This window comes from Micropterus salmoides, unplaced genomic scaffold (genome assembly GCF_014851395.1).
Source record: "Micropterus salmoides isolate LMB-PRFRI ecotype aquatic unplaced genomic scaffold, ASM1485139v1 Ms_hic_scaffold_4, whole genome shotgun sequence".
Classification (NCBI taxonomy): Eukaryota; Metazoa; Chordata; class Actinopteri; order Centrarchiformes; family Centrarchidae; genus Micropterus; species Micropterus salmoides.
Genome location: NW_024043372.1, coordinates 30,883,980 through 30,907,776, shown reverse-complemented (window position 1 = coordinate 30,907,776; position 23,797 = coordinate 30,883,980). Strand labels below are relative to the sequence as shown.

At 42.3% G+C, this 23,797-nt stretch overlaps 3 protein-coding genes across 3 annotated transcripts in view; 1 reads left to right on the top strand and 2 right to left on the bottom strand.

Moving 5' to 3' along the window:
* Positions 1–8,413, bottom strand: part of dnah1 (dynein, axonemal, heavy chain 1) — a 38,904-nt gene extending 30,491 nt beyond the window's left edge. Inside the window, exons 1-22 of the mRNA XM_038696354.1 lie at positions 7,823–8,413; positions 7,124–7,297; positions 6,939–7,020; positions 6,595–6,769; positions 5,969–6,119; positions 5,722–5,851; positions 5,487–5,627; positions 5,105–5,360; positions 4,876–5,033; positions 4,536–4,747; positions 3,876–4,174; positions 3,545–3,695; positions 3,188–3,381; positions 2,863–3,088; positions 2,644–2,763; positions 2,443–2,525; positions 2,145–2,286; positions 1,829–1,984; positions 1,469–1,667; positions 1,114–1,367; positions 662–874; positions 1–165 (exon numbers count right to left, since the gene is read on the bottom strand). Of these exons, the coding sequence (XP_038552282.1) occupies positions 1–165; positions 662–874; positions 1,114–1,367; positions 1,469–1,667; positions 1,829–1,984; positions 2,145–2,286; positions 2,443–2,525; positions 2,644–2,763; positions 2,863–3,088; positions 3,188–3,381; positions 3,545–3,695; positions 3,876–4,174; positions 4,536–4,747; positions 4,876–5,033; positions 5,105–5,360; positions 5,487–5,627; positions 5,722–5,851; positions 5,969–6,119; positions 6,595–6,769; positions 6,939–7,020; positions 7,124–7,297 (3,681 nt within the window). The 5' untranslated portion in view covers positions 7,823–8,413. The remainder of the gene's footprint in view (positions 166–661; positions 875–1,113; positions 1,368–1,468; positions 1,668–1,828; positions 1,985–2,144; positions 2,287–2,442; positions 2,526–2,643; positions 2,764–2,862; positions 3,089–3,187; positions 3,382–3,544; positions 3,696–3,875; positions 4,175–4,535; positions 4,748–4,875; positions 5,034–5,104; positions 5,361–5,486; positions 5,628–5,721; positions 5,852–5,968; positions 6,120–6,594; positions 6,770–6,938; positions 7,021–7,123; positions 7,298–7,822) is intronic.
* A 7,286-nt stretch (positions 8,414–15,699) lies between these two features.
* Positions 15,700–20,547, top strand: si:dkey-202e22.2 (netrin-4). Its single transcript, XM_038697296.1, has 10 exons — positions 15,700–16,263; positions 16,815–17,305; positions 17,395–17,715; positions 18,037–18,163; positions 18,598–18,786; positions 19,010–19,226; positions 19,334–19,461; positions 19,533–19,601; positions 19,728–19,898; positions 20,124–20,547. Exons 1-10 carry the CDS (start codon positions 16,188–16,190, stop codon positions 20,258–20,260), a joined length of 1,926 nt encoding a protein of 641 aa, XP_038553224.1. The 5' UTR covers positions 15,700–16,187; the 3' UTR covers positions 20,261–20,547.
* A 457-nt stretch (positions 20,548–21,004) lies between these two features.
* chchd4a (coiled-coil-helix-coiled-coil-helix domain containing 4a) lies at positions 21,005–22,995 on the bottom strand. Its single transcript, XM_038697297.1, has 3 exons — positions 22,829–22,995; positions 22,344–22,442; positions 21,005–22,242 (listed from the first exon to the last, which is right to left on the bottom strand). The coding sequence occupies exons 1-3, from the start codon at positions 22,848–22,850 to the stop codon at positions 21,866–21,868; spliced, it is 498 nt and encodes a 165-aa protein (XP_038553225.1). The 5' UTR covers positions 22,851–22,995; the 3' UTR covers positions 21,005–21,865.
* Between the last annotated feature and the right edge of the window lie 802 nt (positions 22,996–23,797).

Here is a 23,797-nt window from a genome sequence, read left to right as displayed (position 1 = left end):
CTTTCGATTATTAAAGGCACTTTTCATGATTCTCCTCCATGTTTGTTCCATTTGCTGGTATCTTTTTCCTTCCACAGGCAGCTGCTGGTTGATATCATCAGAGCTGAAGATTGGCTCCAAGTAGAGCCAGGAGCGCTGGCACGTCAGCCACTCCTCCAGCACAACCTGCAAGCACCAGGAGAGGGCAGTAGTACAACATAAGACACTGTATGATGAGAGTCGCATTCGAGATGACTGTGTGCGGCTGACTTTCTCCGACATGATAGTCAAACCTGAGCTGCAAGGGCGGGGTATAAAAACACTGCTGTCAAGTCAGACACATTCTACCTGACTAAGCTGACTCTGTGCTTAGGACGATGTCTGATATTGTGACATCTGCAAAGACAAAAGGTGGTTCCAACTTTGTGCAGCGGAGAAAAGCAACTGCAGTCACCTTGCCTCTGCGAGGTTTTAACGTCATGTGACATGGTGAAGTTTTGCAGCCATGGGCAAAGTTGGACAAATTTTCTAACCAGCATGCCTTAGGTTAAGTCCTGCATGCATCATGTTAAGTCAGCGCTGCAAAGTGCTGCATGAAGTCAAACGTACCTAATGACAAAAGACACAAGACCTTAACTGTGTTTGTGTGTGTGTGTGTGTGTGTGTGTGTGTGTGTGTGTACTTGAGTCATTCTGAGCTTGCTCTCCCAGGTGTTGATGCGTCCCTCAAAGGTTTTTTTGAAAGGAGAGAAAGACATGCTTTGCGTCATGACAATGTGGTCATCCAGCAACTGGGCGGCTTCATCTGGGCTTTTCAAGATGTAGGTGCCTGTCTCCTTATAGGGCAATACATCAACGACCACTGTCGACCACTCTTGTTCCATCTTCTCGAGGGCCTGAGTGAGAAGGTGTAAGAAAAAATCAGCAGAAACCAATTTTAATGCAGATACTGACAGTGTGCATCAGCAAAAGTGTATGGAGTTGCTTTGAACAAAAAACAACATGAGTCACTTAGACCCACCATCATTTTGAAGGTGTAAAAAGGTGCATTTAACATAAATAGTTTGTTTATCTATATAAAACACAACAGCTCACAAAACACTGTATTTAGAGAATGACTCCTGTTCAGAGGTACCTGTTCAATGGTGTACTCTTTCCCAGCCACCTCAGCCACGTGAGCTATGTCATCCACGTGGTTCTGTAGGCCAAGCTCAAGGCAGCGGGAGAAGGTCAGGTTGGCTTTGGGCTTGACTTTCATTTGCATGCGTTCAGAAAGCATCTCCCAGTGGCGGCTCTTCATCCCCGGGTTCCTCAGGCCCTGAATCAGAGGGATGTAAGGACGGAAGTCCTCAATCTTGCCGCGGATTTCAGTGGCCACTATTTGGCAATCTAGTGTCGTGTAAGACAAAGAAAGCGGGCCAAGAAAAATAACATGTAAACAATCACACTTTACTTTGAAAAGTTGGAATGGTGATAGAAGTGTCACCTACCAGGAGAGTCCTTGAACTGTTTAAGACATTTGTGAATGGTCTTGTGGGCATCTGTAACATTGCGCTCAAGCTGCTCAGGGTCGATGGAAGACAGCGGGTCGTTGAGCCAGCTCTCATGCCAACGTAGCCAATCAGAGGTGGTGCTCCATAGGTCTTTAAAGGGCTGGAAGTCCTTCACCAGCTTTTGCAGACGATCATACTGTAATACACATTCACATTTTGTTGTCAGAAAAAGCATGACAAATGTATTCTTTACTATATGTATTCTTTCCCAGTTTGTTTAACAGTTCAAAACAAGGGGGAATAATCTTGCATCTGGAATGACAAATTGTAGCTTGTAATAGATTCGCTTTCTCTTACATTAGTGACAGGAATACCAAACAGACGTTCTCTGGTGTTGTAGATTTGAGCCAGTGCTTGGCACTCCTTAAGCTGCTTGCTTATACGCCTCACCTCATTGGCCACCTCATGGGCATGATCAATACCTGCATGGCCAGCAAACCCAGCAACCACCATCTATAAACAGAAGTGTGGTGATTATATTGCTGAACTTGAAAAATAGAATTTCTAACTTTAAAACTTTTAATGGTGTCCAAATGAGGCTGTGAGTTCAGGAACAAGTCTGTAAAGCAATCATTTCAAACTCATCTGGTAAATTGTGGTTGGCTCCACTGACCTGTAGAGAGTCTAGTTGATCATCAAAGTTGTTCTGGTCGACCAGCTGGATCTTACGGAAGCGCGCCTCATCCTCCACATGCTGGACGGCTGTTACTTCCATCTGATTGATTATCCTTTGAGGCCATCCAATAGCTGCCCACCTGCACAAATAAGTTACTATAGCAATCGCTACTCCACACTTCCCTCTAGCTACTCTAATCACTAGGAACCCATCAAATGACTGTTAATGTTCCCACATGGAAACATACAAATTAAAGTTTGTTTTCAAAGAATTACCATGATGATTTTACACTTACTTTTTATTCATATCCTCATTTGACAGACAGTAGCAAAATTCTTCAATTAGCTCATAGTCAGACAGGATCTTGCCAATGAGCTCCTGTTGTGGACAGATTGAAAAGAGAATCTAATCTAATTCCTGAATAAGATTTATTGATCAACCAATCCTTTATATGACACACAACAGAAATAGCCAGTTCATGTGAATCAATGTGCACCTTGTAACTCTTGAGATGTTCTGGAATTTGCTTCATCCAGTCCCTCTTTTCAGTCAGTTCCTCAATGCTGTTGGGCTTCTCACATAGCTTTCTACTCATGATGCTACACTCTTCATATGCCTACACACACATACACAAGATAAAAAGAATTTATGTTAAAAAGGCAGGAAAGGTTCACTTTAAAGCTGAAGTTTTTGGACCTCTAAACAAATGGCTTACATCATCAACTTGCTTGCGTAGCTTCAGAACAAGGTGGTCCAGAAATGCTTTGGCTAAAGCCCTTCTTTTGTTAGAGAGAGCCTGACGCACAGTCTCCACACGGACGTAAAATGGACCAATGACAATGGAGGATGGCAGGGAGTGTTCGAGCCTTTCCTTGTCTTTGAGATGCTGTTCCACCTCTTTCTTCACTTCTTGGGATTTCTGTTCGGCATGTGTATGAGATCTGTCAGAGAAGATAAAAGTGACTCATTTTAATGGGGAAGACCATAATTCTGACTGACTCAAGTCCTTAAACTTTGCATATGTAAATTAACAGACTTACTTGAGATGCGTTTCTATGTCCAAGTTGTATAGCTCTAAGTGTCTCTCATATTCAGCAGCGTAAGCCCTCAGAGGTATGGCTGCTTGTATCAGAGCATTGCGGACCTTCTCCCTCAGCTCATTTACCTCTGGTTCCCACAAACTCACTGACTCGAGCAACGGATCACCACCAATAAACAACTTCTGCATCACAAACTGGCATGGACATGGGAGGAACAGTTAGATTCTCAACATTTAGAGCATACTTATCATTATCATCATCCGTAGACAGAGGAGATCATGAACGAGTTTTCCACTCACACATTTCCATTTTTAATTTAATGCTCTGTGATTCAGGTGATTGCACATTTTATTTTACCTTATCAAGCTGTGGTACTTTGTACGTAGCCAGAATGCCCTTATCAAACAGGTTAACGATAGATGTCTCAAAATTCTCCAGAGGAGTACTGTAATGAACCTTAGTCTGATCCAGAACCAAGTCCACTAGGAACAGAGGGTTCTTCTTTGGCCTGGGAACAGAGAATGGAGTAATATGCCAACACAAAACTGAATATTTAGCACAGTAATAGGTTATGTCTAAATATAGTATAGTAATAGATAGTAAGATAAAATACACATGCATGTGTATATAAATGCGAATGTGTATCTATGTCTGCTTATACTGTATGTGCAAGTGCATGCTATCCTACTTGTAGGGGCTAGTGATAAGGTTGTCCCCCCAGACCAGGTCCTGAGGACATGTCAGCACACTGTGGCAGGCGTCCAACACCAGCTGAGTCATGCTGATGAGTGAATCCTGCACGAGGAAGCGCAGTGAGTCCTGCAGGTGGAAGCGCACCACAGCCATCAGTTTGTACATCTTGGAAATCTTGTACATGTCCCAGCGAGACTCGTTCACATTGTACGATCCCGGGCCAATATTCCTCAGGTTGGAACGGATGCTGTTGCTCAGCGTGACCAGCCATGCATCCCTAAGAAACAAGCTTATCTGGAGAAGGAAGAAAAGATTTTATGTTTCTTCATTCATGTGAAATTCAGGTGTCTTCTTCTGATAATTCCCAGTTAACATCAACAAAATGTTGAATAAATTAAAATAAAAAGGTATTTTTCCCCAGTACCATAGAATAAAAGAAGAGTTGTGGCTGTTGTGGTTTGACCACGAATAAGCTGCAATTGCCCTGATGACCTGTTTTTTTAGCATGAGTAGTGGTTCAATTCGGATGCTATATATGCAGTGATTAGCAGACCATCAAACTATGCATTTAAAGTCTTATTTAAAAGAAATAAAAGCTACTTTAAAGTCATAGCCCAGTAATGGCAGAAGAAAAGCTATTCCAATGTTAAAATACCTGAGTGTGCATTTGAGACTGACTGACTTCAAACTCGTCCAGTCGCAGTGGTTTCATCAATGTTACATTGAACAATCTCATGTTTGCTACTTTGCTGCACTCCGACGATATTTCAGATAATACACAGATCACCTCTGGCTTTGTTAGCAGGGAATGGAAGACAAAAGCGGCTTGGTTCTTCTTATAGTCAAGATAAGGAACTGGAACGCACCCTATACACAGATAAAACAAACCAGTGTGTACATATGATTTTGAGGGTAAATAGCGGGTATTAGGTGGTATCACATTTATTTAATCTTCACGCCATTGCCTCAAACAAACGTATACAAGGCTGTCTTACCTTTTTGAGGAACATACTCAGGATCCTTCTGTGGCAGGGTTATGTGTGAAAACTGTTCTGGGTGGTTCATCACTACTTTGTCAAAGCTCATGCGGTTCATAGTACGGTGATATTCCAGTTTGACCTCCTTCTCCAGGGCCCCTATACACTTCTCCACACTGCACACATTATATTACTGTTATTCACCTTCTTAGTTAGTTAACATTTCAACTAAAATGGCATTACTCACATTTTCCGCCTGAGCCCAGGGGCTGAAAGGGCATATCTTTTGATACACTGGAGACTGTGGCTATCAATAGATGGTGTTCCCTTCCAGATGGGCATGCAGTCCACAGACAAGTGGTAGAAAAGCAGAGCCTCTGTGTTCTCCCTCCAGTGCAGAGCAAACTTGATCCGTTCCACAAAGACACATGGATCCTCGGCAATGAATAACAATCTGATCCTGGGTACCCAGTACCTAGTGCCTGCTATCATGGCGTTTACTCCTGTGCAACAGACGGAGATGGAAAGCACACATACATGGTCAACACGACAAACAGAGGGTGACAGAGACTAGATGAAATTATGAGACAACCCTTTTATTATATTGCAAAGACTTAAAAAAAAACAACCAGAAGATTTGGTCTTTTTGTGTTCTTCATCTGTCAGTTTGGTGTTATGGTGAACCTTCTGTACCAGGTACTGGCATTTCTCCTTACAAAAGCCAAGAACCCCAACTAAATGCCAGCTGTACTCCAGGGATTTTGGGTGATCTTCAAAAGAGAAAGAAGACAGTCATGATCAAAGAACAGAAAATAATATCTGTTGTATCTCTGTTTACACAGTATATTTCTGAGGATGTTTTACCAGAAGCAATGTCATCTGTAGGCAGCAGGGCTTTTGCAGGAATAGGTTTTCGATCAGGTGAACCCTCGGCATAGCCCAGGGCAAGCCAGTCTTCTGGAGTCCTACAGTCATACTCCTCATTATCAAATATCTATGGGAGAAACACAAGAAAGACGAGTGTGGGCTGATCTGTGCACCAAAATATAGGATGCAATGGTAATTGGGAAGCCAAATTCCACAGAAAGGATTGCAGCAGTAACAGGCTCACCTCCAGGGGGAGGTGGGGTGACACAGGATTGTCTGGTGTAGTCACATGCTCATCACTACTGCTTTGATGTCTTGGCATTAGGAGATTAGGGTATATGCCTTTTTCTGCCAGGAGCTGTTCAAAATCTAACATCAAGTATTCCCTTCGACGTCTATAAGACAACAATATAAAACAGTTTAAATAAGTCTACAACAGGAACTTAAAATCACTATGTACAATAAGAGACAATCTCTAAACATGATAATGCTTTAGATTATAGCCCGCAAGTTCTAGCTTTATTGCACAGCAGGTAATACTATACCTCTTAATAATACAATGGGCATACATACATTCCCACCTTATTCCCTAAGTTCACATCTTGTTCCCTTGTACCAGTAGACTGTTAGCACAAAAAAATTAAAATTGGGAAGAATCGCACTCTATGTTGTGGGCCAAAATCTACTTTACCCAAAATATGAACTGTATGATAGAAGCTCAGTGTCTTACTCACGCACATGTGACTAGTGAATCTGGCCTTACAGTATGTAGAATACACTAACTACAGAAAATGCATTGAACAGAAAGCACCACAGCCCTAGATAAAGTGTCCTCTTCTGTCATTCATTGTGTACACAAACAGTACACACCTCTCTATCTTTAACTTGCGGGGGATCTGGCCAGGAATTGTCCGGTAGGGCATCTGGACCTTGGGTGTATCTCCACCCTGGCAGAAGTAAGAACTCTGTGATTGCTGTAGGTAACGTCCATGGTTGTCCTTATCAACAAGCTTACGCTGGTCAGCTTGGGTCTTGAAGGTTGTAACTAAGGAAAACAGTGCAGAAGGACAAAGACTTTACACACAGCATATCAAATGTTGTATTTTAGAGGACACGCTGCTCCTCTTATAAATACAATAGTTGGCTTATCTTACCAGAGATAATGACTTAAAATGCCTACATGCCTAAAAATGTCATGTAAAACAGTCTCCCACCTTTTGTTGTGTTGAGATCACTGAACCCGAGGATGGAGATGCCCTGTGACCTGTGCTGGACCTCAGGTCCCACTGTACAAGACTAATCAATAAACAGTTACTCTTTGTTTTGGTCAGTGCATGGGAGAAGCTCAGTATGTCTGCATGGACTTCATAATAAAATGCATGAGCTTATGTGCTTTTACCTGGAATTTGAATGTAGTGATGACATCTGAATAGATGCCCCTCTGTTCACTCACAGAGCATTTTCTGATTGGAGGGAGTGTGCACTTTTGACTTGCAGGGGGCTGGGGCTCTGGGGGTTTGCTGGGGGGATGAGGCACCAGTACCCCGAAACCAGGCACATATTTACCTTCCATCTTTTAGCAGAAAAAAAAAAAATTCATGTAACGTTATGAACAACAAAGCCTGATTTTCATCCTGTCACCTGCTTCTTCTGGACAGTATAGACTACTGCCTCAACATGCTTTAGCTACACGCAAAATGTTGATGACAACTGTATGACAAATGTTTCTCACATACTAGCATCTCAGGTAAACAAACGTTAGCTTTTATATTTTGAAGAGAATTATGGGAAATTGACGACACCCACTGGCGAAAGAAGTTTGATCTAACTTAACCTTAACAATAGGACCGTTTGTGTTCAATTTTTCACCGGCTCCGTGCACATTTTAACCGACCGCTGCAACAGAATAACCTATAAACCAGCAAAAGAAGCAGTTCAAAATACAGGCTATAAAATAATTCGTTAACCTTCCGCTAGCTGTTTGGCTAGCAATAACTGTTAGCTACGAGCGTCTGCGTTCGCCAAATCAAGTAAAACTAACCAGGTAACTTTGCTAATTTAATTTTGTAAACAACAGAAAACAAGAATTTTGACATACCTTATTTTAAATTAATTGGAAGTTGTAACGCCCCGTTTAAGAATCAACCGCATAAAAGCATTGCCGAGCTGAAATCTCAGTTTCCAAGTGGAAGTTAACCGGTGTGTTAATGTTGGACGCGACAGCCGTTGTCATGGAGTTAAAGATGTGACGCTCCGCCAGAGTGAGCCCGAGCTGCACGACACAGTGAAGAAGGTAATACTTCACCCAAAGAAAGGACTTTTAAAGGTCTATATTTAATGTTTTTCTGGGTGCCATAGCCACAAATCTATCAGCGATATATAGTTAGGATTCCTTTGTTATAGCAAAGAAAATGAAAACGGCGAAACCACCAACCATAGGTAGGTGCAAAGGCTGAAAAATGCTTACACGATGGAGCGAATGACAGCGAGTTTACAGATGTCTGTGGACACTTTTGTACAGACATGGACTTGTGTCTCACGATACCTGGGTGTTTGATGGAAGGGAACGGACGGATACAGACACAGAAGATACGCATATGAATTTCTCTTTGGATGATACTGTTTAGTCACCATTGCTTACCCACTTTGTGGATACTTGCTCCTCTGTCTGACCCTTTATTTTAACTTAATTTCTTTGTTTGTTTTTTCAAAAAACTGTTCTCCTTTTTTATTATATATTAATAAACATATGTATATTTATTTATATGACTACTTGACACTTAATTGATGAAGTCCTATGTCAGGAAGTGTTAAAATAAAAAGTTCCGCCAAAGAAATCTACTTAGCCTAATGAACACAATTTTGGGACATAAAAAGAAAAGAAAAACAAAAGAAACAGATGGAAGGAGGGAATTAGAAACAACAGAAAGCAGATGGCGGCATTAGTTGACTCAAATACTGTGATTAAGGCTTCAGTACAATGTCATGCTACTTTATTCTCAAGTATTTCTAAAGCTGTAGTCACTTTGCAGATTTTTGATTAGTTTATAAAAGATATGGAATGTCATACATTAAACTACTACCCAGCAATGTAATAATAGTATCCACCCCCAGCAGCCACACCATGAAAATGCTGCTTATACAATAATTCACCAGTAATCCAATAATAGGGTCCATTTCTCAATCAATCCACTCCCAGTCCCAAAACATTTAAACACATGAATAACTGCTGGATAAAAGCATTTTGAATCTGAAAGCTGTAGGCCTAGTAGATGATATAACAATACATATATAATTGCACCAGAACACTCACATCCCACGCTGAAGATAGTGATGGTAATGGTGATAATGGTAAGCTAATGTAATTTGATTGGAGTGCACATGTTTCTGTGTACAAATTTCCAATCTTTTCCTTTAACACTCCTGACAGCTAGAATGTGTCTTCAAGGGGGAAATCCCCATTAACCTGTGCGTTCCCCACACTCCTGGGTCACAAGGGCATCATAACCTCATCTTTTTCCCATGGCAGATCATAGGCATAATCATGAACTGCGGCCCCTGCTCCTGCCCCTGGCCTCTTCAGTTGAAACCCATCAGAGCAGCCTGAGATTGGGTAGCCAAGCACAAATGAACCGTATCATGTGTCCAAACCCTCACGTGTCACTTGCAAAGGACATGTTGCCACGCAGATAGGGAGAAATTAAGGTCGAGAAGGGCCCGGAGAGTAGCTGAAGAGGTGTAGTCTGTATGAAAATAAAATCTGATGGCACAGGAGGTCTTGTGCCTGGCTGTGGCTGGGATCATGAGGACAAGGGCATCAAATGTGATAGCACTTCCCTTTACTACAGCGCTGTGGAAAGGTCATGAAGAAAATGCTTTACAGTGCAGCCAAAGTACAAAGATCAAATACATAGAGTGATTTGACGTGGTTGAATATGGATACTGCAACTCTGTGCAGCGGCCATTCCTCAAGAAAGGCCTGTTGAAAGGCTTGGTAAGAGGCCTTCCGCTTCATTGGCTTCTTCTCAATGGAGCTCAGTCTCAAAACAATGACCTCACCCAATGAGGAAGCCCAAACCAAATGAAAGACTTCCCCAAGGGTCTGAATAACCCACATCTAATGACATCATATCATAGTGGCCTCAGCACTCAAAGCGTCCTGACCACAGCAGTTTATTAATCATTTGCACATGTCTAATGGTATTGATTAAATCAGTGAGGAGAACCGTGCCAGAGAGGTTCCAAAGAAAACCTCACGAGAACCACAAGTCTCTGATGAGGTGGTGGTCCTCAAAACATGGTCGCCTACCAATGTTTGGTTGGCAGCCATCTCTGGAGCCAGGAGCCCACCATGGCGATGGGACTTGATTGGACAGATGTGGCCAGCAGCTCTGGGTGAGTGGAACTGATTAAACCCTAACAAGCCTTATTACAGCTTTGATCCACCCTGTACTCGCCTTTTTCTCACTTCTCGTCCAGCAGCAGAGATAACTTGGAATAACATCAACTGTTAAAGAACATCAATATTGGTCACTTACACAATCACCCAGATGTACAATCCATCCTCACCCCTCTTCATTCTAAAATCCTCAAATCATTCATCCACTTCTCTTCCTCCCTCTCTCCTATTTTTACAATATTGGGATGTTGTGAGGGTCATGCCTTTGTGAATATAACTCCCATTTTACGCTAATGTCATCAGCATGTGGTGCTAACTTTAGCTCCTCCTGAGGGCCAGATGTTGGCAGATAGGATCAAACACTGGCTATACCCCTCTTACTGTCACATTGTTGGGCAAGCCAGGAGGGCTCAGCGGTCACATATATTCCCACATACCCCTTTTCTCTGCAGAAACCCACAGTCAAACCACAACTGTGGGCACACCCTTAAGTAAGCAGTGTAATTTTATTTTTGCATTTTCCACACAGGAATGGAAACCTCATTAGCCTCATTACGCTTTCTAGAGAATAGACTGAAATATTGTTACATGTTATTGTTATATTGTTAGTTACATCCAAAAAAAGTGAGAAAAAAATGCTGGGATCATTTGCCACGGAGCTTTAACGTCTTCCTCATGATTTACACATTGACACAACGGAGCTAGGAACAAATAGAACTCCTGGACACATTGTAAGACTCATTTACACCTACCCCTTAGAACTTAATACACATCACTGCACCCCATTTTCAAAGCACCTTTTCTCTTTTAAAGGGCATCTGATCTGAGCGCAACACCACTGTGGTCAATGAATGTCACTGGTGTCAGTTCATAGATGAAACAGAACCACCATGAGGGCAGCAAATGTCACGGTCACATCCCAGTGTTTTGCGGCAGTGCATTTTACAAGAGCAATGCAACATACATGAGGCTGCCTCCACGCACATTTGAGTTTTGCCTTCATATGAGGTATTGTTGTTTAATGGTGACCCTTGTGCTTGGCTGTAAATTGAAGTCGCCATCATGGATTGGATGACTCACAGGTGGACTCCTGGCATGCCAATAAATACTTTTTTAATGAGTTGAGAAGGGCCTCAAAGCAGCAAAGGGGCCAGACATGAGAGACAGACTGGAACCCCCCAACCTGTGGCCCAGGACCTCAAACAGCTGCGTTTGATTTTTCCTCTCATTTGCTCCATTTCTCAGTGTGACTTTTAGGAGGGGAACCAAAGGGACACAGCATGGGTCATAAAAATATTCAACATAGTGGGAGCATCTCCATGAAGTAGTTATGATGAAGTTGCGTGTATTTATGTGAGCATACAGCATAATATTTTTGGCTCTGGGTCTCTGTAAATAATATCAAACTGAGTACGGTCTAGACCTGCTCTATATGAAAAGTAATGAGATGACTTTTGCTGTGAATTGGCGCTATATAAATAAAATTGAATTGAATTGTTGAACACCAGTGTTTATCCGAGCCTCACTGTGCTGTCCTCAGCACACTTGATGGTAGTTAGGTTTGTTCAGCTAGTTTACCATTTTTTTCTGTTACATTTTTAGTGCCAAATTACAGCTCCTTTGAACCTATTCAAGCTCTTTCAGACAGTTAAAATAAATTGTCATGTATGCCAACTCAGTATGCTTTATCTAAGTGGGTGTGCGAATATGAGCTGGAAGAATAAGCAGTGAGTGGAATCTGTAACACATGTCATGTGTGTGTTTTTGTGGTAGAAACCAGTGTGTGCTGACATTCCACTTTGTTTACGTGGGTGGGCGATGTAAAACCCAAGAAAGAGTTATCAAGAAATTGTGCCTGTGTTTGTGTATGTGCATCTTGTGCATGTGTTTGTGTGTCAGAGTGACAACGTGTTTATGTGAGTGAGTTGATGACGCACAAAAGTAAATCTTGAGCTTGTTACTTGATGACATCATAAACAGATATAAAGATTTCAGACAGGGACACGAGACAGAGAGGGGCAGCAGTGGGAGTGTGTGTTTTTGCAAGTGTGCTTGTGGGTAGGAGGTTAATTTGTTGTCCAACATTAAACAGGAGTTTCAGCTATAAATAAGTCATCACCACTCAACTGAAGCCTCCTCAAGTGAGCCACTTTAACATTCTTGACATTGCTCCTTGTTGAGAATTAATAAAGAATAAATGGTAACAGTTCCGCATAGTTTCCCGTCACCTACACATACATGAGAGTTTACAACCATAACTTTTCCATGAACTTACACCCACAAATCCACGCATAAGCTCACAGATGCACACATTATTGGTTTGGCAAGCTGCCCGAGTGCTTCACAGAGACCTTGATTTGTCATCCTGCCTTATCTGGCCTCTATCACTTTCTGGTCTGACAGTTTAATCTGTGTCATTCATCCTCTCACATCAAAGAGGCAACATGCAATCTAAACCGATACTAGCACATGCGTACGCTCACACACAAAGTAGATGTGCACATGCGCATGTAACAACAGACTAACTTTAAACAGTCTCTTTGAGACCCCTCCAGGACATGAGGATCATAACAAACATCAGCAGTGCAGAGACATTCTTTGTAAGGTGTCCACACTGATTATCATGCACACAGTGATAACAAGTTCAAGCAAGAGTCCAAATCAAACTGAAGCCTAAAGAAATACAGTCCTCTTGGTTTTATTGAACTTGAACTATAGACCTTTGCAGATGACCTTTCACCTTGACCTATTGACTTCAAACTATGTCAACTGACTGGCTTCAGACTGAAGTATTTAGGAACGATATTCATGTATGATTTAAAGACTGCAACTGTCTAAGATAGAATTTTGCGGATCTATATATCAGACTTCAGTACTATGCGCTGTATATTGTGAAATATATGAGTCTTTCTTAAAAGACTCAACAGAATAATTAACTCTGACCTCAGTGCCTGACTTAAGTACTCCCTATAATAACCATGGCACTTACTGGTTGCTGTTGAGGCCAGTGGATAACATCATATAAGCTCCTACTGTGTGTTGCTATGTCTCCGTAACAAAAATGCCATAACAAATGTAAATTAGACAGGCACAACCTTAATCGTTCTGAATCCAGATACACTAACTGAATGGATGTTATTTTTGGCCTGTGAGGCCTAAATGCAGTAAAGTCATGTAAGGAAGCAGCTTAATCCTCTTCATCCCTGGAGGAACATATGAGCTGACATGTAGGACACAAAGACCGAGAGAAGAAGGGAGAAGGAGATGGAGAAGTGTGGAGTGGCACATGTCACTCCGCACTTCTCATTCATGTGGTCTTGACACACAGATATATGAGTAGCCTGGACAAACACTGAAGATTATAAGGGCGGGAAGAGGGAGTCCCTGTTCATCTGACCCCAGCTCTCTAACCCCCGGGCCCCATTAAGCCCTGTAAATGAGAGAAAGAGGAGTAATTAGAGAGGCAGTAATGGGGCAGGTAGGAGATCCCTGTGGCCTTTACTGGCTGGTATTTGACCTCTCACAGCTGGGGGCCATGACAAAGATACATGCTGAACATTGGGGGAATGTATTGGCTGAAAGGACATTTTTCTCTCTGCCCTGAGAATGTAACACGTTTTGGGAACTGCGGCGCGGGTTCTGTTTATTCTCCTTGATATGCTCATGTTCTAAACAAGCACTTTATTGAATGTGGGCGGGTCTGCCTTCCAATATCACAGAAAATGACCCCTAATTACAATTCAGTCAATTAAGAATTCAATATGTTTTTGATTTGATTTTTTTATTTTGAAGCCAAAATAAGCAACCAAACATTGTTTACTTGCACTTACTTGCTCTTTGAATATTTTATGGCTCTGCTGCAAACCTTGACCTCAAACCTCAGTGACTTACTGAAACATACAGTCTTAGTGCCTTTGCAGAAATCAGATATGAGTCACGTACAGTGTGAATTTCTTCAAGAACCAGCTGGATTCTTTCAATGAAAGCAAACAGCTGGACCACACTGATGAGTAACTCTATTTTTTTCTATCCATTATCCCTCCTTAAACACAAAAATGCACAAAAGTCCTCCCATCCTGCAACCTGTTAAAAGATGTGAAACTCATTTCCGTGTGTTCCACTGAGCCATGACTGACTCTAAATCTAAGTCCAAAGCAGCTGATTTTATGTCTGTAGCCACTAACATAACCAGATAACAGCTAATCCCTATAACTGGCATTACTCTAATCTCCCATAAAGCTATTCTTGGCGTATACTGCACAACTGGAGTGAGACGAAAGGAGAAACTGTGAGATGGGAGAAGATGGAGAACCTCCAGGGGTTTTATTGTGTGGAGGCCTGCCAGACACTATGGCTTGTGGAGTCGAGAGCAGGAGGACAGAGAGATGAAAGGAAAGACCAGTGAGAGGTGAACGAAGACAAATGTGCAATCGATAGAGATGGAGAGATGACTTGAAGGACAGTGGAAATGGGGTTAAAAACTGTAACAGTAAAATACATTTAAAATCAACACAGAAGGATAAATGTCAGATTAATAAGGATTGATGTCTGGGACAAAAGGATGTGAGCAATCCACTGCTGCTCCTTACACAACATGATGTCATATTTTCTGTCAGCACAAACATAACATACATCATTATCTTTGGCCCATATGTTATTACTTAGTAATTCTGTTTTTGTTCTCCACTCTGGGGGAAAGCAAGCAGGCAGGTCTGTAAACAATTTGTATGGCATTAAAGACATTTATGGAAACCAATCCAATTCTGTGTGTCTATTCCAATTTTCTCAGCCCCCTTGTTTTTGCAGTTGAGCCATAAAACTGAAGAGATGTGGAGTTTATTCTTCAAACTCAGGAGTGTGTGTGTGTGTGTGTGTGTGTGTGTGTGTGTGTGTGTGTGTTTGGGAGGCACAATAAATCAGGCTCAGCAAAGGCTTAGATTTCCTGACATGTGTGTGCAGTTAAAAAGAATTTAAAAGTGACTGTCATGTATCTGACCATGTGTTTATTATCCGGTGTTATAATGAAAAATGGCAGAGTAATCTAGCCAGTCAGGCAAACAGATGAGAGAAAGCCCCTTTTTTTTATCAAAGTAATTTGCATAAAACTCCAAGCTGTCATATTCTTTGGGTGCCACAATGCGGAATCAAGCTGCAAATAACTGCACTGTGGACTATTTTTGTCTCCCTTCTCAGGTTTCTTCCTGCTGGACTTCAAAGAGACCTGTAACTTAGAATTAATGCAGCTGAAAAACAGGAGGACAGACGCAAATAAACTAATTTCCTTGACCCATTACGAGGCCCTGCTTGGTGGAGTGAACTGGTTTAGCTGGTACGCGCTGTGCGGCTGGTTCACATTAACAGTCCGTGCAAGTCGCAATACTGTCCTCCCCTGCACAAGATCTTTAGCAGAATCTCAATGGATGAAACCCAGCCAGAGTGGAGAAAAATACACCTTCTCAACCCAGGGCTGTTTTGGTCTAGAGTTGGTGGTGCAGTACAACGTCCTCAGCGTGTGTGTGTGTGTGTGTGTGTGGGCAGGGAGGACCATGGATAAATAGAGCGCACACTCCTCTCCTGTGCGTAAACGCGTAGAGCGCTGGACCTGGCCGGTGCACGGAGCTCTCGGGTTGGCTGCGAATTAATGGAAACATTTAAATGAATACATTAGCATAGAAACGTGCCTATTGATTTCATCGTTTAAGCTAACACACACTTTTGTTGTGCAAAACGGATAAAGACAAACATCTATCAAATTGAAATTAGCAACAATTTATTATGTCAGATTTGGAGCGTTTATTTTTGGACAAACCAATAATGCAGCGCGCAAAGAGATGCCCCAGCTGTTCCTGAGGATGTTTTGAACTTTGTCAAGGATTTTTTGTTGTTGTTGTTGTTCCTGTGAGGACATCGGAGAAATACTCCTGGATCCATCTGGACGCTTTGCGCATTGCGTAATTGGCAGGGAAATGCGCTTGCCCGTTGGATAGGTTACACATAATGTTGGGACTAATCTCTTCTGCAAGGCGTTTATCGCACAACAGAAACAAGCACGAGAGTGTTTAGTATGCGTGGGAAAGGTCAAAATCAGATGCTGGTGGCGCTCTGTTGGCTCTTTTTGGTACTGACGAGGAGCGGAGCAGGTGAGGTGCCTCATCATCTGTGTTTCTGTTTCTCTGAATCAATTACTTGCGTCATTGTGGCTAAACTGCCTTCTCGTTTTTCACCTTGTTAACGATGGCTATGTTCTTGATTGGGCAGACAGTTACGGTGATTCAACTGCGTTAAATGTCCATGACATTGATGATCTAATGATGTCTTACATGGTTCTTCATTTGCAGGTGACATTTTAACCTATTTGCTGTCAATGTCCATACCGGTGTGTTGAGCATGTCTTGCTATTACATGTAACCTGAGAGTATTAATGCTGTCCAATGGAGAAAGGGCAGGAGTCTGTGTCACATCAGTGCAAGCAGCAGTGGCACAATGGTCAGGCAAATAAAAAATTCATGACAAAGGTAATGAAGAGGACCTTGGTTTTGTCCATGACGTCAGTGCTTCTGCCTTTTTTTGAAGCCTTTTCTGTCACCAGATATATTGTTAAAGCGCTGATCTGAGTGCCCGTATTATCTCAACAAATATACTCTGCTATGCCATAAGACTCTAACTTAATCTTCATCAACCTCTGTGTCAGTTTCAAGATGTGTGGACCATGCCTGTAGTCCACCCATAGGGAACCTGGTTAGTGGCAGGACCCTCCTCACCCTCTCAAGCTGCTGTGGGAACAGCTCCTTCCAGCACAGCCCTTGCCCCCATCCTCCTGTGACCCCGCACCTCTGCCTCGATGACACCCACCCTTCGGCTCATATGACTGACGACCCTTTCTTGTATCCGGATACCTGGTGGGCATCAGGTGCAGGTACCACCATGAAGGGGCAGCAGGATGAGATCCGCCTGGACCTGGAAACACAGTTCTGTCTGTCCCATGTGATTTTGGTGTTCAGGTCACCCCGGCCTGCTGCCATGATCATCGAACGTTCAGCTGACTTTGGAAAGACCTGGGAGGCTCTTAAGCTCTTCGCACACAATTGCAGCTTGGAGTTTGGTTTGCCTGATGATTTTACGCAGCCAGCCTCTTTGTGTACATCCCGTTATACCAGTGCTACACCCTGCAGTGGGGGGGAGGTAAGAGAACATGCACAGAGATATATTATCTTTTAACAGATCCACGATGTTTGATTCGGTGCTGATTTATGCCCTGTTTCTCGTCCCAGGTAATATTACGGACACTTGACCCCAGCAGTGCTAAAACACTGGACCTTTACAGTCCGGAGGCTCTCGCCCGCCTCACCCTCACAAACCTCCGCATCAGACTGCTAAAAGCTCAGACCTGTCCGGCACATCTAAATCCCCTTGCAGAATGGAGAAGCCCCCAAGCCTCAGCTCTGACCTCCACATCCACCACAGAAAGCCCAGCCTCAGCACCTTATGCTATTTATACTTTACTGGCCAGAGGGACCTGCCTGTGCTATGGACATGCTAAGTACTGTGTACCATACAACAGCAGCCAAGACACAAGACGGGACAGTAACATGGTGAGTTGTGTTTCCTGTACGTGTGTAAGTAAAAGAACAGCAGTCAGTCATAAGGAAACTATGAGAGAAAGTGTTTGCATTGGCCTGTGTTCTATTACAGTCTTGTATAACACACATGCAAGGATGTTACGTCCAGGTGTTAAATGTATTTACTGATGGAAAAATTGCCAGTTAAAGAGCTTTAAATAGCTTGATTTACTCTTTACACCACCTGCCTGGATGTATTTTATAGCTGTCTCTAGACAGCTTTAAAATAGCAGGCGGCTGTAAGGTCTGCTAATGTAAGTGAAGCAACTGAGCAGCCCCAGATGTCTCTTCCAGGTGTCTGGTAGGTGTCTATGTACTCACCACACAGCAGGGGATCACTGTGAGAAGTGTGCCCCGCTCTACAATGATCGTCCCTGGCGACCTGCCAACAGCAGCAGTGGGGAGTCCAACACATGCCAGAGTAAGTGACCACCAACAGGACTGTACGACTATCCACTTGGATCGGTGGATAGTCGTCTTGCTGGTAATGAGAAAGCTAGAGAAGAGCTTGTTGAGTGTTGATGCGGTGTTGGAGGAGATGTGTGGGTGTGTACTTTGAATTAAATATTGGCTGCACATAGAGGAGTTCTAAATAAATATTTAAGATGTATTTAGATTTTTAGATGTTTCTTTTTTTTTTAATCGGCACACAAACAAATAGCAACAACACATACAGTTTGACTATAGTAAACAAGTAGGCTACAAAGACTAAACACAAATCCAACACATACTTGTGATTTGCCCATCAGCCGTGTTTCCTGTTCAGTTTCTCACTCATCCCCATCCTGATGCCCTCACTTTGTCTCTCTCTCATCTCTCTGACTGCTACGACATCACACACCTCTGTGACTTCAGAGTGCCAGTGCCACGGTCACGCAAATAGCTGTCACTTCTCTCAGCGGGCGTGGCTTTCCTCTGGTGGCACCAGTGGCGGCGTCTGTGATGACTGCAGACACAACACTGTCGGGCGCAGGTGCCAGCGCTGCCGCCACGGGTACCACCGCCACCCATCCCTGCCCCTCAACTCGTCCCAAGCCTGCACACGTAAGGGTTGTTCTGGCGTGGGACTGGCGAATGTATTTTCTACCAATCAGAAAAAAGCAAGATTAATTTGATCTAGGTGGAGTTAATTCAAAGTTAGGGAGATTTGTGGATAAAATGAACAATAACCATGATGTCTAACAGCTCCATCTGCTGGCTTATGTTTGTACATAATTTGACAGTAATAGAAGAGAAAAAGAACTTTAACTGGGTCTCTGTTTCTCAGGCTGCTGGTGTGACCCGCAGGGCTCTTTACCTCCTCGTCCTGGAGTGGAGGGACTCTGGTGCCACCCTAGAAGCGGGCAGTGTCAATGTAGATCTGGTGTAGGGGGCACAAGCTGCAGCCACTGCCTGCCTGGCTATTGGGGTTTTGGAGAGGAGGGCTGTAAACCCTGTGCCTGCCCTCACAGCTGTCATCCAACTACCGGGGAGTGTCTGGACAGGTTAGCCATAATGCTTAATTCGTGGCCAAATTCTTTAAAACTGAACACAGCATGGTCTATTGCTGACAGTGAACCTTGACCTGATGGGTTAAATTCATTTTTTGCAGCTACTCAAATAATCAGGTGTTCAATGTGCCCATTGGTGGAAAAATCCCTGACCTGGATCACATGTTCACAATTGAGGAAGAGGTGCAGTGGTCCAAGGAGCTTGCAGTCTCTGCTCTGCATTCCACAGGTGAGTGTTGTAACTTACTTTGCTGTGACATTATCTGCACTGCAAGGCTTAAACTCAATTTCTGTGCACAGGGAAGTGTAGCTGTAAGGAGAAAAAGCTGAGGAGTGTGTCTGACCTCTGTAAGACCAAACATGATTATGGTGAGACATAAAATTTGCTTTCAACTTTCACTTGGTCCAAAATTTAAAACAACAACTGTGATCTACAATTTGGCTGATGCTTCAAATTGCCTTCTGCCTTCTGTCTTTCTGTGTGGCCCATGACAGTGATCAAGGCAAGTGTGCTGTCTGCTCATGACAAAGGCAGCCACGCTGAAGTCCAGGTCAAAGTTCGCAAGGTCCTTCGATCAGGCCAAGTGGCGCTCTACTTGGGGACCATCAGCATCTATCCTCTGTCTTGGACCAGCCGTGGCTGCACCTGTCCTATTCTGAACCCAGGTGAGACAAGTTCTAAATATGACAAAGAAAAGGGATTTGCGATATGGCACATGAAACACAGTAACGTTCAGTATATGGTTTCAAGGTTTTCTAGAAGAGACTTCTAGCATTAAAAGATGAATATTCAAGCTGTCAAACAGTGATACAAAGGTTAGAAAATATCAAGCTCGGGACAGATTTGTTGTTAGCTTTAATCAATTTACAATGTTTTACCTTTTTCACCAGGTATGGAGTACCTCCTAGCAGGCCCAGAGGAGGCCAGGACAGGCCGTCTGCTGGTCACCATGCAGAGTGTGGTGGTCCCATGGACACCCCAACTAGGTCTACTTCTATCAGAGGGCCTGAGGAATGGATGTCCATGAACCAAATGATCGAAAAAGACACACCTCAGGGGATTTCAGTCTGTGGACAATTCAGTAAAGAGACTGCCAATCACTGGATAACATGCTGTTTCTTCAGGATGGAATGATCCAAGAGTCAAACTCATAAGTCAAGGTCACAAAACTGAAGAAAGGTACTCACAGTGTGTGGGTTTGCACAAAATATAGACTGAAATTAATGATTGGGTGTGGTCACATAAATAATACGCACATAATAAACCGTCTGCAAGTGTGATGTACCTGATATTAAAGGCCTTCTTTGCATACAAGATTAGTTTGTGTGATAACCAGTTCCATTTTGAATCCATTTACTTGGTAAGTTGGTAAAATACTTGGATGAATTCTCATACTCTTTATCTCCTCTTTTTTTTTTTTTTTTTAGCACAGAACAAATTACATAAGATGGTCGTATAGCCATAGAGAAAATATGTGAAGTGGAAAAACTTATGAGCTTTAATTGTTTGAATATTAAACTTTTAATAAATACATTTAGAAGCTAAAAATATATACTTTGGTTTCAGCGAAATGTTGAAAAACAATGTTACTTAAATAAAAGCAATAGAATAAGTAAAGGTTGTAAAATATGATCAGGTTCTGGAATTTTACTCAGTCACACATTTTCCTCAACTTGTACATCTCCTTTGCAATGTTAGTGAGTAAAGCTCACACTAAACTTAAGGTGTTGTGCTTTGACTTTAAAAGGACCAAAGAAAAATGAAACTGAAATTGTTCGATCATCATTTTAATCTGGACATGTCTGAGGAAAACCATTTTAAGGCTTGAACAACATTGAGTGGTGACCACAGAATCCAACTGGAGATTAGACAGTGTTAAAGACAATATAAACATTTACGCAGTGGTCTAGGCCAGATACAGGGTCAATTAACAAAAATTATGACCGTTTTTCATACAGCAACAGATGAAGATGGAGAACCTGAAGTATCTAATATTCATATAAATGTTCACCGAACAGAACATGTAACAGTAGCCTTGTTTTCTTACCATTTATTTGTGTTTTGGTCTCTGAAGTGGTGGAAAGCAAATGGAATCAACAGTTTAAGAGTTAAAACTGTCTTGAGTGAAAGGAAGATTCCTAAAAAAAAGCCGAGCATTGCTTAAATTAGAAGAATAAAGTGATACCTGATTAGATTTTTCTAATTAAATTATTAGAGATAAATCAGTGCTAAGTGATGTTCCTGACCAGTTGACATTAACAGGGAAACATGCACGCCAAGTAACTGCTCTTCTGACTGACAAGAGAACATGCAGCAAATTAAAGTCCTTTGGCATATCAAGTGAGTCTTTCAGCTAATGTCCCTGCAGCAAATTGCTTGGCCAGCTGTCATTAAACCATATTACTGAGTGATGTTTGAGTGCTCGGCAAACAAAGCAGCCTATACTTCTGTAAATATGCTACGTTTCTCTGCATTCACAACATCCTTGTTCATGAGCGCCAGAGCTGTGTCAGTAAGCGCTCTCTGTCAGCTTAAACAGGAGAAGAGACCAATCAGAGCTCCTCGTGGAGAGTCTTATGCTGGGCAGTGCTCGCACACAGAAAACAAGAGCCTGGGTGACAACTGATTGACCTTAGCTGGCAGTCTGGTCGTCTGTAGGTGACGTGCTGTCGGATGAGACAGCCGACTCGGATGTTGAAGTGGCTGGGGTGGAATCAATTTCAGGGGGTAAGGCAGAGCCCTCAGTTGGGGCGGTGGAAACAGAACCAGAGTTGGACTCTGCCTGGGTGGAACTTTCTTTATCTTCCTCCTGAGGATAGAGCTCAGGGTACCTCTGCATGCACTCCTGCATGTTACGGAAGTGATCGATGCACTCGGAGCCCTTCACCTCTTCCTTACTGTAATGGAAGCAGGAAAAGGCCTCCTTGAACTGAGAGCCACACGGCCCGCTGGCCATGCCGCCCAGGCACGGGCAGTTCCAGTTGATGTCTCCATTTGGCAAGATCAGGCCTAAAGAAACAGGAAACCAGACAAACAAGTTAACAGAATACCCCCTATGAGGTTAGGGATGTTTGAAAATCCACTTTTGTCACAAGGACAACTTGACTAACCCTGTTCCTCATAAGGATCATCTGGGTCCTCTGCAATGAGCTCAGCATTGCTGGGTGTCTCGTGGTCTTCCTTGGTCACAAAGATGATGCGATCCTTACCTTAAGACAAAAAAAACAAAAAAACAACAATCATCAGGGATTAGAATAATTTCTTAAATTAGGAAACCCTGTCCTGGCTTATGTGTATGATGCCAATTTATTTCCATACCTCAACAAATAAAAAGAATAGCTGTGCTATTTGGTTGGCAGTATCTCCTGGGTGGGGGGTGCTCTCCCAACTTGTGAACTAACTTTAACCGTTACGTGTCAAATTAACGACCCTATTATAAACACACCTTTACTACTACTGGAGGCCTGGCGTTGCTCGCAGCTAGCCAAGTAGCTAACCTACTGTTATCTAAGTTAACGATGTGTCTGGAAGGTTAGCCTAGCATGCTGGCTCGCTGACATTGCCCTGCCATGCAGTGAAAATTAATCGGATTTACCCTCTTGCCTGCAGTACGACATGCCGGTCGGTGTCTTTGTCCGTCGAGTCTCGTCCTCTGTGGTGAAAAATGTGTGTGAGAGAAACTGCCCAACAACTGCAAGGATTTCATTTGACAAGCTACCCGGCGTCCAAAACCCCGGCTACCCCTCTGACCTGTACATGTGTGGGCGCACGATAATGACGTCATCCGGTCTTTTAAAAGAAAATAAAAAAATAATTCTTTCTATTCATTTCAATTCAAATTAGCTTTATTGTCAGGAATGTGTAACAACAATATTGCCAGAGCATCATACAAACTACATAAGAACAATCAACCCCATACATTTCATTAAACAAGTAATTAAAGCGTATATGTGTTTGTGTTAATATATATATATATATATATATATATATATATATATATATATATAAAATTTACTAAAATATCAAGCAATCAAAATAATAATATTTTGAAAATTTGTTTGAGTTTGAGTTTACACTGGTTGTCCTCACTTCATGGCATGAGGAGACATATTTTGCAGCAATTATTTGACACTTGGGCACTTTCTTTTTTAGACAAATTCTGTCTTAACAACAAACTAAAAGAGGTTTCCTTTATTACATCGTATATATCCGGTAAAAAAGACATTTGAGAGATTTAGAATAAATATTGAGTATTCTTGCACTCAATTTGTCATTTGTTTTATCAATGTATATACAGTAGAATTTTTTGGTTGGATGTTGAACTTTATATGAGAAGGAAAACTGGACAAACATTTCAACTTCAGGAAAAATACATTATGTGTTTTGAAAGAAACGAGAAGGAAAAACCACAACAAAAAATGGACTATTTTTCTATCATTATATTATTTCAGAGACTACAAGAGTTTACACATTTAGAGATACATTTTTTAAATTGTTAATAATTTTAAATAAACTGAACTAAATTTTGACTCACCAAGTGTCCTCCTATCTACCACTTACATTA